The 16,585-nt window shown below is 39.6% G+C and overlaps 1 protein-coding gene across 2 annotated transcripts in view; it reads left to right on the top strand.

The window, feature by feature from the left end:
- DYM (dymeclin) overlaps positions 1 to 16,585 on the top strand; it is a 209,873-nt gene that overhangs the window by 141,576 nt on the left and 51,712 nt on the right. For both annotated transcript variants that reach the window (XM_066339695.1, XM_066339696.1), the window contains one exon: positions 2,891 to 2,993. In XM_066339695.1, the coding sequence (XP_066195792.1) occupies positions 2,891 to 2,993 (103 nt within the window). The remainder of the gene's footprint in view (positions 1 to 2,890; positions 2,994 to 16,585) is intronic.

The following is a 16,585-nucleotide window of genomic DNA, read 5'->3' as shown; positions in this document are numbered from 1 at the left end:
TGCTAAGACTTTAAAATTAGTCTGATATTTTTCAAGGTGGTTTTCAGAGCTAGAGACAGAGACATGACAATAAGTAAATGACTTGGAACTGAAGTTTTGCACCAATTCAGGAGGCAGCAGTACTTCCTAGGAAGATTCTAATCCATTAGTTAATCACAACATCTGGCCTTGATTTTTTTTTTCTTCTGTGTTTAGCTGTAGCGTTTTTGTGGAGCTCTTTGAGTTTGCAGTTCTATGCATTTTTGTTATGAAAAATTTAGTATGAAAAAATCCCGCCACGTATCCTGCCTTTGTGCTTATCTAAGGAATGGTCCTTGGAGAAGGATAACTGATGCATGGAGGAGAGGATTGTGCTGAGGTTTTTTAACCTGGATATCTGTGTTATGGGCTGTGGTCCCACAAAGAATTGTCCCATGGTGTTAAGGATGTGAGTTTGTGGCTGGAAAGCAGAACTTTGCAAAGGAAAAAACAACAAAGCCTCTGCACTGCTGCTTTGGAACTAGAAATCAGCCACCAAGACCTTGCTTATGCCATAAACTCTACTAATAGTGCTTACAGTACATTTAATTATTTTAAAAAAAAAAACTTAAAGGGGTATATAAAGAAATAATTTATCCATTATTTTCCTTTCTGCTCTTCCCCAGTTCTCTACATTTCCGTTGGATTAAAAAAATTTGCTTTTTGCTATTCTGGTTCCTTGCAGAGTACCATTGCATGTTCATTTTCCTCTTCACATGCATTGAACACGTGCACTTTCCAAAATCTTGATCCCACTTCTTTGTTTATATTTACATTTCCTTTACAGCCAAAATGCTTTCTGTATTTTGGAAAAGAATCTATTAGTTGGAAATCTTCTTTATTCCAGATTCTTCCTCTTTGTGAAATTATCTGTATCTTCTGGAGTAGACACCAGATTTAGCGTGGTTTTGCTACACCCCACCATCAGCATCTCCAGCTTGGTTTTAACTGATTATTTTGTCTCCACAGCACTAGATGGTGCTGATGACAGTATCTCTGAAATCTGAGTCTTCAAAGACACCCATGGTTGCAGAAATAGTACTGCTGTTTCCTACCACGGACCAGCTTGCTGATCCAGTTATTGATCTGGACAAAAATTCCAGTCTGTGAACGCAGTAACAGAAAATGGGAGGGGGGAAAAATGCTGAAAGCTACCAATATATCTAAATTTCTGTGATGCTTCTTCCCCTTTTCACATGTAATGTTCTAGTGATTTCAACTAACAGCTGTGAGTTACTGTAACTAATTCCTCATGACTGTGAGGAGTATTGGAAAAGCCTTTTCCTGAGGCTCTTGATTAGAAATGGGGTGACAGAGAATCTGGTACTCCAAAGAATCCACTCCTACCACCTGTGAAGGTTATAATGTGAGTGATACATTACAAGTTAAAACAATTCGGGGGGTTTCTCCCAGTGCTGATCATCATTTCACGAGGTGGAAGAGTCTTGCAAACACTGATCCAGTTCCAAGACATGGAGGATGTCCAGAATATAATACTGAGGTAGATTTTGCCACTTGTAAGGGAATTGTGTTCACAGCATCACAGAATGTTTTGGGTTGGAAGACCTTAAAGCTCATCCCATTCCACTCCCTGCCATGGGCAGGGACACCTTCCAATATCCCAGATTGTCCAACCTGGCCTGGGACACTTTCAGGGATCCAGGGAAGCCCAAGATGCTCTGGGCACCCTGTGCCAGGGCCTCCCCTGTAACCCTTCTGCTGTGTGTTGATCAAGCCAGCCTTTCCACCCTCTAAAACACACAAAGTCACCCTAGGAAAACCTGGTAGGAGTCCTGTAATGCTCCAAAAAGAAGCGAAGTCCAAATTACATTTTCAAACAGAGAAAGCCTAAAAACATCGGACAGCTAACAAGAGCAACTGGCCTCAGGTTGCACCAGAGCAGGTTTAGAATGGATATTAGGGAAAAATTCTCCGTGGAAGTGGTTGTTCTTCCACAGGCTGCCCGGGGCAGTGGTGAGTCCCCATCCCTGGAGGGATTTCAAAGCTGTGTGGATGTGGCACCTGGGGACATGAGTCAGTGGTGACCTGGGTTGTGCTGGGGGCAGGGTTGGACTCGGTGGTCTTAGAAGCTCTTCCAAGATGGGGATGGGTTTGTCTGTGAATTGACAGCCATGTTTGAGCTATCCAGGGCTTTAGAGGAGTATCTCACTCCTTGCTGCTGCTGAGCATTAGCTGGTGGCCTTTTACTGCTGCTGCTTCCACCATTTTTCTTGTAATTCAGGTTACACCATCCTCTGTGAGTGTCATTGGCCTGCCTTTTTACAGAATGCAGGAAAATTGTGTTTATTTCTCTGTATGTGTATGGACCTCTGATTTAACAGATTATTTATAAAGCTAAGGTAATCCCTTTTTCATTGACTTAGGCTAAAATAAATTTGAAAATAATATATACTAGTAAAATGCAATAACTTGGCCTTGAAATACCCAGAGCTTTTGTCATATACTCAGATTTCTCCTATCTAAGCAATAGGTTATTAGAATGGATAATATATGAGATACTTAAGTGTGTATTACAGTGTATTGCATGAGGTGCTGCACTTAAAAATTGCATTCTGGTGGAGACAAACTATTTATGAACTAAAATTGCATGTATGCCATTCCTTCTGTGACAGTTTGGCTTTTATGAATTTAATCATGGACATAAAATGTTCTTCAGGTCATTTATAGAATATTTCTGATTCAAACTCTGCTGTTACTTACCCAGATGTTAAATGAATGAATAAATAATATAGCTATTGTGCATTGCATTGTAAAAATTCTGTGTCTATAATAGGATTTCTTTCCTTACTGAACAGTCTTTACTGTTTCAGGACATTATCGTGAAGTTATTTTAACTTTTTTTCCCCCCCAGTCTTTTTTCTCTGTTGTCCAAAAAACACAACAAAGTGCTGGAGCAAGCCACGCAGTCCTTGAGAGGTTCCCTGGGTTCAAACGACTCTCCACTTCCTGATTATGTGAGTATCAAAATGAATGTTGTCGAGGGTGCTTCGAAATTCAAGTCTTACATCCCTAAAATCTGCAAAGAATTCTCAGAGTGTGGCAGCTGAGCAACCACCGACACCAAAATACAGGAACCTGTATGAATGATGTCATGTCTGAAACGTCTCTGAAAAACAAGAATTACACTTAGAAATGGCAGAACAAAACCACAGCTATGCAGAGGGAAGAGACTTACTGTCAGCTCGTGCTTTTCGAGCCGTTTGTAATTCAGGATATTTAAATCATACCGTTGAAAGAGGCAGTTTTAAGAACTGGGCTTTAGCATCCGCAGAATTTTAAACTGCCTAAAAATGATTGAAAACAATTCCCAGCGAGCCTCTGGGGGAGAACTGGAGTCATGGGGCAAATTAGTGTGTTCTGAGTACATGGATACTTACAGCTCCCTTCAGTTTACTGAGCCAGTGCCCACAAGTAGGCAACAATTTTGTATTTAATTGCACAGCTTGTTGGGAAATCTTTGCTTTGGGTGGAAGAAGGAGACGTCTTGAGAGGACTTGAATAATATCTTTGTACAGCTGAAGTATCTTTGGTCTGTACTCATTTGAACTCTCGCTGCAGTATTGTGTGGAGGAAAGAAAATCAGTTGTTCAGGATTTTTGAGGATGAAAATGTATCAGCTGTTTTATTTTCAGGGCTAATATATGATGGAGAATATGCCTGCCTGAGACTTTACATATCCTATTACTCTAGCATTAAATATAAAAACACCTAAAAAGGTAATTTGATATAATAGTATAATGACTTAAATAGGGAAACAACATGATACACTTGTCTGTGAAACACATAGGCATGTGATAACAGACATATGAAGTTATATATTTTGGATTGTGTAGGAACAGAGTGCTTGAAAAATTTTTATAGTTTTTGGACATCTTTTAAAATTGGTGGATGTAAACAATGCTGCAATTAAGGAAAATCCCAGGGAAGGGCTTTCAGTGTGAAGTTGTCCCCTTACACACAGAGGCAGCTGAACAATGCAGCTGACAGAGCTGGGAAAGCTCCCTGGAGTACAGCCAAGAGGCTTAGATACTCCAGTGAATTTTTGCTCTTTTCACTGTTGGTGTGATGTAGGGATGGAAGAAGGAAAGAGAGCACTTGGAAAGATTGGTGTAGGGGTGAGTAAAATAAGTTCATGGCCTGTGTTTTGAAACGATAATTTCAACTCTTCAGCATGGCTTTCTGTTCCTTTCTTTTTCCCCTCCAAATTGCTCATGTTACAGCTCAGTCTGAAACATAGGCAGTTGACTAAAAAAAGTTGAGGCCAGATTTCATCACTTCAGCATACTCTGCTTCTGAAAGCCCGTGTTTGTCTTGTGTGTAAGAACAAGGAGGAGTGTAGGAGCTGAGAGGACTGGAATGTCTGAAGTCCTGGAGCATGTTCTGCCTCTGTATCCCAGCCTGGAGCTAAGGAAAGGGGTGATTCCAATATTGCCTGCTCTGCACAGGTTTGTTCATTAAGGTTCATTAATGAACAGGTTTGTTCATTAGGAGGTGGAGGTTGGCCTAATAAGCAGTTCTCTTTGCAGGTTCTGTTCAGACCAAATACGTATTTTAAAAATGCAATTCTCACCATTTTTTTTTCTTTCAATTTAATTTAGAAATCATTCATTTTCTTACTGTGCTCTGTAATCCAAAGGGGAATTTGAATGGAACCCAAATCCAAGGGTTAAACCATACATAAAAGTATTCTAGGTGCTGCTTAAGATACTGTCCTAAATTCCGGGTATTTGAACAGTAGTGCTCTCTATATTCTAGTAAGTTTTTGACCCAATAGACAGTTGCTAAGCTTTTACTCACTGGTGGTGGTAGGGATATTCTGAATTCTACCTTTACCATGTTTGTTCATGTTCTTTTTGTGAGTATCTGCTGCAGTCTGCCATCAGGTCTGTGGTGTACCAGCAGAGCTGGGAACTGGAGATAGGAACTGATCCCATTTGCCTTGATATTGTTCTTGCTTTCCTGGTTTTTCTGTTTTCCAAAAGAGAAAAGAGCAAGTTGTTTCATTTTTTTTTTTTTGAGGCTGGACTGGTGTCCAGGTCCTTTCCCGATAAACTCTGTCAGTGTGGTGGGATTGAGGAGCAGGATGGAGAAGGACAGAGACAGCCACCCCCTGTCATTATTGCCTCAAAGACACTATCCTCTGTTGGACTAGTTCTCATGCTGAGCAGTTTACTCGTTTTTTCATAAGCCATAACATTATTCATTGCTTTTTTAGCAGCACTGACATGTTTTGAAAGACTGCACTTCCATCCAACTGGAAATGGGAAGAGTCCACTTAGGTTTACCTTTCTTGCTTTCTTCCACTCAGTGAAAGCGTATTTTCCGACGTTTTTAGCAAACAAGAAAACTGGCAATAAAATAATTGGGAATTTTGCTCCTTTCAGTTCAAATCAAGACGTATTACTTAAGTAAACATATCAATGATTTTCTTGGTAATTTGATTACAGCCTAATGTAATTTATCAAATCGGAGGTACTTAGCAGCATAACTAGAGACATGCTAACTTCTCCTGGGAAGTAGCACATCAGATGTGTTGTTGGAGCTGCCATCTACCCCAAAAATTTCTTTTTAAGGAACTCATAATATTATTTATTATTTTAGAGTGCTTCTCCTGCTTGTTAAACTACAGCTGATAACAAGAGATCCTTATTAACTCTTTCTCGGGAAGGAGTGGATAGAGAAGAAGAGAGTAAATTTTGATTTTTGACAAGTCTGTGTCATTTTCTTGCTGATGAAAGAAAAAAAACCAGTTTCCTTAATGCAAAAATTGAGGAAATTAAAAATCAAATGTAGGTGTAGTATTAGATTCAAGTAGTTCAGCAGACATCATAACTTGAGTCTTACCTCCTAAATTTGAGATTTAAAAAGAAAATTGTTCTAGCCAGAATGAAGCTTAAATGTGTTAGAAAAAATTCTAAAAATAATCCCACTTAGTGGCAATATATTCAGTTATTTAATACATATTTAAATTGTCATTTAAACAGCACTTCAGTGGTGGATGAAATTTGGGATGGAAACCTTGTAGTGTAATATCAAACTTTTCATATTAATAGATACATTAATCAGTATATGGAGAGCCATCCTTTAATCCTCTGTCCAAAATCTGTTGGGTTTTGGGGTTATTTAGTCTAGAAATAAAAGCGTGTTGACAATTCAAGGGGAAAAGATGTAAAAAACAGAAATGTAGTGAGCTCTGTGTGTGCATGTATATGTATAAAAATATATGTTTTAATATACAATTGTATATATAAAGTCTGCAGTAGCAAAACCTGGTAGTACTGGGAGAGTTCCCAATCATAGCTGACTTTTCTGACTCCTTCCCAATCCATAAAATTTACCCACTGTGCAAAGCTGGCTCTCATGGAGGGCTGGAATTCTGCAAATGTTGATGAGTTTTTCTCTCATCTTAATAACCAGAATTAAACTTTGCATCTGGATGATGAGATTTCTGTATTATTTTCTTTTCCCCCTCAGTTTGTGCTCCATAATGGGCTAAATGAATTCTAATATTTAGATTCTTCTTTGATTTTTCCCTGATTTATATGGTAAATAGAAAGCAGCTGTCTGTTTAACCATCTAACTCTTGAAACTCCTAGGCCCCTCAAGCGTCATCTGGAAGTAATGTAGCTTGTAAAACAAAGCTAAGAAGAAAAAGCAATGTTTGTTTTATGTGGGATGAATGACTTCAGTTGGGGTCCTTCTAATTTGGCCATTATGGGGGTTATTAAAAACCAGTATTACAAAAGTGGTTTCAACAAAAAAAAAAAAAAAAAAAAGAAATTGGGGGGGTGGGAGCTTATATCTTGTTATTACATTTGATTATATTCAAAGCTCCAAGAACTTCATAAATAGTCCTTCGTTTGAGTTCCCCCAAGAGAGAACCAGCCCAGTCTCCCCCCTGCACATCAATAGATGTAAAAAGGTTCCCCTGCGTCATTTACTTCCTAAGAAGAAATTGTCTGTTGTAATTAAGAGTTTTTATTTTTTTGTTAAGGGCCGTATTTATCTTATACACTTGAAATTGCTAAAGAGCAGGTAAAATCAGGTCCGTGAACTGCACTATTTGCTGTCTTTTAAATATGATGGAACAGATCTAAAATCTGTTAATGATCTAGAGTCAGTGCAGAGAAGTTAATTTTTAATCCAATATGTAGCAAACAATTATTTCATTCCCTATTGATGTGAACAATTTGACTTTTGAATAAATGTTGTGATGTTTTGGGGGGGTTAGAATGAGATGATCTGTGAACCTTTCCAGCCCAAATCATTCTAGGATTGTATGATTCTATGAATTATAGAGCCATTTGGAGTGGGCTAGACCTCTTTGTTCACCAGGTCTTATAATGTGTTCTGTGCTTACATATCTAACATGACGTTAGGTGTCCTGCAGCTCTATCTGATTTTTTTTTAATTATCTAAAGAACAGTTTAATGCAGAGCTCTTCCGTCACATAGAAGTGTTCTTCTATAAACGTGTGTTATCACGAAGAAATGGGAAGTCTTCCCCACAATCATATGATGACTCCAGTAATGATGCAGAAATTAAATTAAACCTACTTCCAAGTAAACTGGTCTGCCATAATAGAGTTAGTGTGATGCAATTAATGTTGTTCAGCTGGTAGTCAGTGGTAACTGCTAAGAACGCACAAAATATGTAGAACTGGATACACTGTTGGCAGAATGGGAAACTTTTGCCAAATTAAATCAAGACTCTTGACTGAGATATGTCCATATTTGTCAAATACTGGGGTGAAGAACAAAAGCTAAGGTAGTTTTGTTTTGTTGGGGTTTGTTTAATTTTTTTTTTTTTTTTGTCATAATCTTGTTTTAAAATTCAGAAACCACCTACTTAGCATCCAAAGCACTGCCTAGGTCTCTTCAGTGGAGTTTTTTTGTCTTTTTCTTCCATTTCAAAATGTTTTCCATTTCCATTTCATCAGCAGACTCAGAAAGGTTTTTTGTTTTTTTAGTGCCTTAGCCATGCATCATTAATGGTCTAAAAAACTTCATTTTTGTGTGTGAATTTTTAGTTTCTCATGTTGTCTAGAGGAACAAACTGAAGACGTGATTATACAAGAAATTCTTTATTAGGGTGCTGTTTACTGAAAGGATGGGTTTTGTATGGTATGTGGATTTTAGTTGTTTAAGTTGCACTTAATAGGAGAGTCACCTTGTTTTGCCCTATAATACCTTCTTTTTGATTACTCTGACTTGATGACTGATGAAGTAACATATTCAATATCAGGTTATTCTTGGGTTTGCCTGTCTCCAGTATTGAGCAGAGGGCCTATAAATACTTTTTCTAAATATTAGTCATACCCTCCTCCAGATGAATTATATTTTATAGAATATTACTCCTACCTAATCCCCCTATTTTTATATCACAAAAAAATAGCTATTTCAGAATAGACTGAAATAACCAACCTAACCCAAATCTGAAGCAAGCTTTTCTATTGAGTAATAGCTGAATTCTGCAGTTCTGCCTGAGTTTGTAATCAGTTCTTTCCTTTAAATTAATTGAAACTTTAATGAGAAAATGCTGCATAAATTATGCTTAAACAGAAGAACTATCCTGAAGTCCTGTGAAAAAGACGTTGGTGAAGTTCAGTCTGTTTAAACTTATGTATGTTACTATGAAGTACTAATAGTTATTTGCAGCTGGTTTTTGCATTATTGTGTCTTTACAAATACATTGCTTGTGGTTGAAAGATTTGTAGACAAATATGTTGAAGAACATCAAGATGATGTTCTTCAAAAAGTGATGATCTTTCATCATCCAGGACTTTTACAAAACCCTTATTGGTGTCTGCTATTTGTGTTACATAGATGGTGTTAAGCCTTATTTCACTTAAAAATTCTCATTATTTTGGAAAATAAGGATGAAAACTAATTTGTTTCGAAAGAAAGAACATTTACTGTGGCAGTAGCATCTCATGGACATCTGATTGAAAAGATTTCATTCTTCAGGTTTATGAGGCAGGAGAATAAAAAAGTAAAAAAACTTTTGATATTAGCAGTGTAAGCACTTGCTAAAGCAATTTCAAAATTCCTTGTTTTGCTCGTAACATTTGAAGTAAACCAAACATAAACATCATAATTTTTTACTTATTCTTTAATTGTTCTAGAGCTTTAGGACGTTGCCATTATTTTGCAGTAGAGGGTATAAATTAAACTATTTGTTCAAATTCTGTACTCAAACCCTTTGTTTTTTGAGAAGACTGCTTAAACGAGTGTCCTTAAAAGAAAAGATGATTAAACTGAAGAAGTTTTAAGAGCTTGTCTTGTAAATGGAGGAGATCTTGGAATTCCTTTGCACCTCCGTAAGTTAAACAGGAGAATTTTGTATGCTGATTTTTCTCCTGCACAACTAATTGGGTTGCATCTGAGAAAAGTAGAGGCCTTGGAGTGCTGGGATTTTAGAAAGGTCTTAGGTGTAGCTGAAGGTAGAAAATTTGATACGTTATTAAGATAAAGCCCTCATAAGCCTCTCTATGAAACTGTTTATTACTGCCATGTAAACCACCATTTGTTTTATTCACACTAATGGTAAGTATTGAAGTGTTTGGATGAAAAAGGAACAGTACTGATCCCCAAAGCACCCTGTGTGCTGGTTTGGTCGTTAGGTGCTTTTCCTGCTGCCTTTTTCATATGAGTGGGTTGTTCAGGGTTTCTCAGAAACCAATTATTCACCTGGATGGTTCATCTTGGTCAGACGTCCACAGACAAACAGAACAACCTAATGCAGTAGCTCTCCAAAGAGTGGGATTTATTTTTATAACAGCAATCTATTTCAACAATGCATTAAAACAATTTTCTGGTGTTCCTAACGCAAGGTTTTGATTGAAAAATGTAGTGCCTAAAAACCATAAGTATGTGACCATATGTTATAAACATCCCAGTAATTGTTTTTTTAAACATGCAGCCATATAAAGTAGAGGAAATGGATGAGGAAGAAAGTATGTACCAAACCTTTTAGGCTGTTTGGTACTAAATATCTAATTGGAATTGGAATTTCTGTGTGCTGCTTTTTCTCTGTGAGATATTGGCGGAACATGTTGTACCTTCCATTTACAATTTCTCCTCTTCATATTTTTCAGGGACATTTACAGACAAACCAGTGAGGGTTTCGTAAATTTTTGGTTGTTGTTTAGAAAAAAAAAGCCATCCGTTTCTATCCAAGGGTACTAAGAAGTTATTGAAAGAGTAAACAAACAAAGATCTTTAGATTCCTTCATTGCAGATATCTGTGACTTGGCACTGGAAAAAAAACAAAGAGAATAATAGAAATTAGGCTTTCTATTATTTCTGTTATAAACCAAGACCCAGTGATTTTGAGTAACATTCCGTAAGGGGAAGATGGTGTGCTTCACATTGGATAAAATAATGGAAGCAGTTACTCACTTGTGGACGTTCAAACCTGTTTGAACTGAAACATCCACACCTCCAGTGCTGGAGTCAGCTCTGGGCCCCTCAGGACAAGAGACCCCGAGGGGCTGGAGCGTGTCCAGGGCAGGGAACGGAGCTGGGGAAGGGGCTGGAGCCCCAGGAGAGGCTGAGGGAGCTGGGAAAGGGGCTGAGCCTGGAGAAAAGGAGGCTCAGGGGGGACCTTGTGGCTCTGCACAAGTCCCTGACAGGAGGGGACAGCCGGGGGGGTCGGGCTGTGCTCCCAGGGAACAGGGACAGGAGGAGAGGGAACGGCTCAGGATGGGCCAGGGGAGGGACAGGGTGGATATTGGGGGAAATTCCTAAAGGTCTGTCAATCCCTGGCAGAGCTGCCCAGGGCATTGCTGGAGTCCCCATCCCTGGGGGCATTTAAAAGCCATGTGGATGTGACACTTGGGGACATGGGTCAGTGGTGGCCTTGGCAGTGCTGGGGAATGGTTGGACTCCCATCTTGGCCGTCTTTTCCAACCTAAACAACTCTGTAATTCTATAAAATGTTGATACGGGGCCATTTTCTACCTCTGCAGAGCCACATTCATTCCAAACTGTGTCCGTGTTCCTGAAGCAAGTTAATCTGATCAGTTCACAACTTTTTTTTTTCTTCTTGGAGAGGTCTTGTCCCCCTGAGCAGCATTTCACAGTGTCACGCTGAGGGCAATTCTCCCACTGATGGCTGTTGTTAATATTACCTGTAATGTTATGCAACTGCTGCTGATTGGCAGTGTGGGTGGCCAGGAGACTGAATGATGGAATGAGGGAAAGGAGAGTGTTTTAAAGGGAATGAGTCAACTGTATTAAAAGACAGTCTTCGTATGAAGTGAATAAGAAAAAGGTTCGGAGAAGAAAAATTACTAATATAGACAGAAATTCAAAACCAAAAGTGGGTTTTGAAGAAAGGGTTGGCTCCACTCTGCTGCTCATATGAAGTATCACATGGAGCAAAATAAGGCACTTACTGAAAACTGATTTCCTCATCACCTGGCCTGAAAGCAGCATTAAAGAAATGTAGAAGGGAGAATTTACATTTTGTTTATCGCCATTGACAGGAGGGGATTCTTGTTCTCTGTGACATATCTTTCTGAAAAACCTCACAGAAAGTCTAGGGAGTGTATTTAGAAGAAATAGAAATTTATGAGAGTCTGTTACTCGTTTTTATTGGACTGCCCTAATGTTTTTCACAGGTGTAATTGAAAAGATAAACTTTAAATTCCCTTTCACATAATCAGCTATTTCTCCTAATTTTCTCATTTCTTTGTTGATTAGGAACTAAGTGAATTAATGGGATAAATTGAATATTTCATATGCTAAATCAGCTTTTATGAATAGGAATTCTTCCACAGAATTGGTTAATTATAGAAACAATAACCCAGAGTTTGGACAAAACCTAGCAATTCTTAACAATCTCTGAGGTTGAGGCAGAGAACTAGGAGTGTTCAGCCTGGGGAAGAGAAGGCTCTGGGGAGAAGAGCCTCTAATACATTGCCATTGTTTAATCCTCCTGTATTTGTTATCCCCAGCACTTTTGGGAGATGTCTGATTGCCTTCACTTCTCTGAAACAAAGTTGAGACATGTAAGATACCTTTTTTTTTTTTTTTTTTTTTTTCCTCCAATTGCCCTTCAGATATATTATTGGAATGTGGTGGAGCTCTTCCAGAGCTGCTCTTGTTCATATTCAGGCTGTAGCCCGAGCTGTGGCTCCCTACTGAATGACATATTCTCCAAAGACACTGTGTTCCAATGTAATTTTTTTTGTTGCTGTCGAGCTGGTACTATGTGTACAGAGCCTGCTCCACTCCAGCATTTGTGTGTGTGCTAACCCAAACCCTTGACCTCAAAGATAATGTTGGCTAGTAACAAAAAACAGCCATCCTGTTCTAGAGAAAATAAGATGTATTGTAACACCGCAGGTTCAATTTGCCTTATTCTCTGCAATAGGACTAATTATCTGAAGTATATCTGTTCTCCCCAGATAAACTGAGGAGAAAATGGATGTTGCAGTTCCCAGAAGCAGGTATTTCATCTGCTCACCAGCAGATAATTCGGAGCACTCACAGAGAAATCAGATGCTTGCTCAGTGCAGCCAGAAAAAAGTTACCTGAAAAATAATGATAAGTTTTCCCATTCCAACACTAATCTTCTTTGATTTCATAAAATCGAGTCAATAGGAGGAGTCATGTTGCATTCCCATGGGAAAAAAGCTTCATGGAGTTTTTCTGATATATAAAATTATTTTTTCTGCAATAAATTAGCCATGTCAACATGCGGTAGGTTGATTAAAGTTTATTAGAAAACTCACTGTAAATTATAGGTAACCAGTTATAATCACAAACAGGATTTTGGTGAGGAAGAGTTGAGGGACTCTGGGATGGGTGTTCAACATATCCAGGTGTTTCACTCTCTTTCAGCAGTAATCTCTCATCCTGTCCCTGTCTGTCACTGCTGTGCTTTATGAAGCAGGCAACAAAAAATTAACTTTGGTCTCAAAATAGACCAGACTTCATAAAAACCCCAGGAAATTTTATTTAGTTGTATAATGGAGCTTTTACATGTTTCTATCAAGAGCATTTCGCCTCAAAATTTGAGAAAATACCATCTGTTGCTCATAGTTCATTTTGGAACAAGTGCCTGTGTACACGGACTTCTGCAATTATTTTCTGTGAGTTTTGGGTTTTCCACATCTCAGTTAAAGGTTCATTTTTTGGCATTCAGGCTGGAGCTGCTCCCTGCTTCCAGAACATTCAGCAGAGCAATGGTCAGCAACTTCTGTGTTTATCAGAACTGATGCAGTGTCTTTCTGTCCAAATGTCTTTCAAAAATAAGATGGAATCTAGTGAGAAGAGATTTGATCTAAAAGTTACCCCATTTATTTGGTTGTTTTGCTGTCAGCTCTCAGAAAGCCGTGTCTCATCTCCTTACAATTTCATTCAGCTTGGGAGAGCAGTTCTTGGAATTTTTTCATAGAGGTTTTTCAGGCCCAGGTTAATAGAATTAATGATACTTTTACTGGCAGGTAAGGTAAGAGAATAACAAAATCATTTTCTTACATTTTCTAATATTTTAGAAGAACTTACCTCCTTATACTGAAATCACTTCGAAGCTCAATAATGTGATTTTTCTGATAGGCTTCACACATCTTTGTTAAGCTATTCCTTTTAATTTTCAAAATATTTAACACCACTGAAAGAATGAATACAGTATGTGTGCTGAGTGGTGTCATAAAGAATTACTTCTTTAACCATGCTGCTATCTTTTAATGTATCATAAGAAATAAAAGCATTTTCCATGATTTATCTTCAGCTCTGGTATAAGATAATAGCTGTAAAGCAGTGTATTCCTGCTCACAGCAGTTTGGGAATTTCCTACCATAACCCCTTGTCAACTGTCTCCTATCTAGGACTTGACATTTTTTATCTTGCGCTGTTGTTATTTAATACTGAACCATTATAAAAACTTCACCGTGTGCACAGTGTAACCTTCTGTATGAACAGTAACAGGTTAAATCACCCTTTGTTGTAATTACTGTTTTTAAACAGGCCTAATACTGTCACGAGGCAGTCAAGAGGGGTTTTTTCTGTTTTGTGGTGATTTTCTGTTGTTGTGTTACCCATCTCAGTGTCTGTTTGCAGTGATTTTTGGCGTTTGAGCAGAGCAGGAGGCTTGCTGTGTGGAAGCAGGGGCAGGGTGTGGCCGTAGCAGTAACACCATTCCCTTGCCTCCTTGGCATTCCCAAAATTGTAATGATGGATACGTCTGCCAACCCCGTATGACTTTCTTATGCTGCTCACAGAAATTTCAATAGCAGTTTTCACCCCAGGGCAGGAATACAGAATCTTTTGGCTGCTGGGTAGAGAGGAGCCCTGACTTTTCCCACTGACATCCTGTGTGTCATCAGGACCGGAAAATCTTCTGCTTGGATAGTATGGAAATCATGGAAACTCCATGCAGTCTTTGTTTGTACTGAGGGTTTGGATTATACAGTCTTGCGTGTGGAGTTTTTTCTCTTGGGTAGTGTCAAAATTATTCAGATTGGTACTTTCAGTGCAAGAGAACGGTTCCAAAGAATTGATGGTTTGCTGTGTCATAACAGAGATGCTGAACCACAGGATCTGGTGGGTGAGGAACCAGATGAGAACTTCCCAGTTCAGCTTCTGTGAAGTTAACAGCTTTAGTCAGGGGTATTCAGCTTTGCTCAGTGTGTATTCAGTTTGTTCTGATACCATCTCAATTAAAATTGCTTTGAGGCCTAAGGTGGGTTTGCAAAGCCGTAGAACTGTAGGATCATTTGCTTTGGAAAAGCCCTCTCGAGTTTGGGTTGGAAAAGTCATAGAGCCCAACCATTCCCCCAGCACTGCCCCGGCTGCCACTATCCCATGTCCCCAAGTGCCACATCCACATGGCATTTAAATCCCTCCAGGGATGGAGACTCCACCACTGCCCTGGGCAGCTGTGCCAGGGCAGGAGAGCCCTTTCCATGAAGGAATTTGCCCAGTATCCACCCTGCCCCTGCCCTGGCCCATCCTGAGCCGTTCCCTCTCCTCCTGTCCCTGTTCCCTGGGAGCACAGCCCGACCCCCCCGGCTGTCCCCTCCTGTCAGGGACTTGTGCAGAGCCACAAGGTCCCCCCTGAGCCTCCTTTTCTCCAGGCTCAGCCCCTTTCCCAGCTCCCTCAGCCTCTCCTGGGGCTCCAGCCCCTTCCCCAGCTCCGTTCCCTGCCCTGGACACGCTCCAGCCCCTCGGGGTCTCTTGTCCTGAGGGGCCCAGAGCTGACTCCAGGATTGGTGCAATCTGTAATTACTGTGTGGTTTTGTCAAGTGACTTTTCAAGTTCACAGGAAATACCCTAATAGTTGTATATATACTTTTGCAGAGAGTGGCACAATTGTTACTGCTAAGCATAATATCAAGGATGAAGCAAATATTGGATAATATAGTCAGAGATGATGCTGGGGTGATAGGGTATTGGTGGATAAATTGGTGAATAAATTACAATAGAGTAATGTAGTGTATGTAGTAAAGTTTGGGAGGTGTGATGGGAAAACATGAAGAAAATTGGTTTAAACTGCTAATTGGTGGTTTTTTGTGGCCATTTGCAAGATGTAATGTTTTGCCATCTTATTCTTCGTGATAAAAATATGAATTTCTGTACTTCAGTTAACATCACATAGGATAAAAAGAGTAAGAGCCCATTCCAAAGAAGCATTAAAATAAGTAAAGGCGCTTAAATTTGGAGTTTACTATGACTGAAACACAACGAGGAATATCTGTGTAGCGACTGCATCCTCCTACAAAATTGTTGACTTTGTTCCTTTTTGGAGAACCAGTTACTTACTTCAAAGAGGGTCATCAGAAATCATCTCTAAGATATACTCGAGGGTTTACAGATTTCATTAGGTGCTATTTACACTGCTGTTAGTAACTGCTGTCAGGTTTAATGCATAAATTAGAAACTTTGTCTTACGTAAGACCTGAGTTGCTCATGATGGGAGCCTACAAGGAATGAAGGGACAGGACACAGGGAATGGCTTCCCAGTGCCAGAGGGCAGGGCCAGCTGGGATCTGGGGAAGGAATTGGTGGCTGTGAGGGTGGGGAGGCCCTGGCACAGGGTGCCCAGAGCAGCTGTGGCTGCCCCTGGATCCCTGGCAGTGTCCCAGGCCAGGCTGGACAGGGCTTGGATTAACCTGGTCTAATGGAAGTTGTCCCTTCCTATGCCAGGGGAGTAGAGCAAGGTGGTCGCTCTCCCTTCCAACCCAAACTCTCCTGTGATGGTTGTCATTCCATGATAATTATCAAAGCTTCAGTTCTTGTAGCACTTGTTGCTGTGCAACTTCTCCAAACAGTTTTGCTGGTGACATTTTGCAGCTAAGCTGATTGCGTAGGGCTGGAATCTGAAACTTTTTCACTGGAGGAATGTCTTTAAAGTCCTTGAACTCTCCTCAAGGTGGATTGGTTCTGTTAATTAAAGCCTGTATCACGATGATCTATTTACCTTTGTATGGTGGAGTTGGGGTTGTGTATGGGACTTGCTCTTTCTTGTTCTACCAGTCAAACTAAGCAAAATCTTCCCATACCTCCAGGGAATACTGCTTAGTTTCATGGAGAAACAG

The sequence above is a fragment of the Sylvia atricapilla genome, chromosome Z (assembly GCF_009819655.1).
Source record: "Sylvia atricapilla isolate bSylAtr1 chromosome Z, bSylAtr1.pri, whole genome shotgun sequence".
Taxonomy (NCBI): Eukaryota; Metazoa; Chordata; class Aves; order Passeriformes; family Sylviidae; genus Sylvia; species Sylvia atricapilla.
This window is presented reverse-complemented; position numbering and strand designations above follow the sequence as displayed.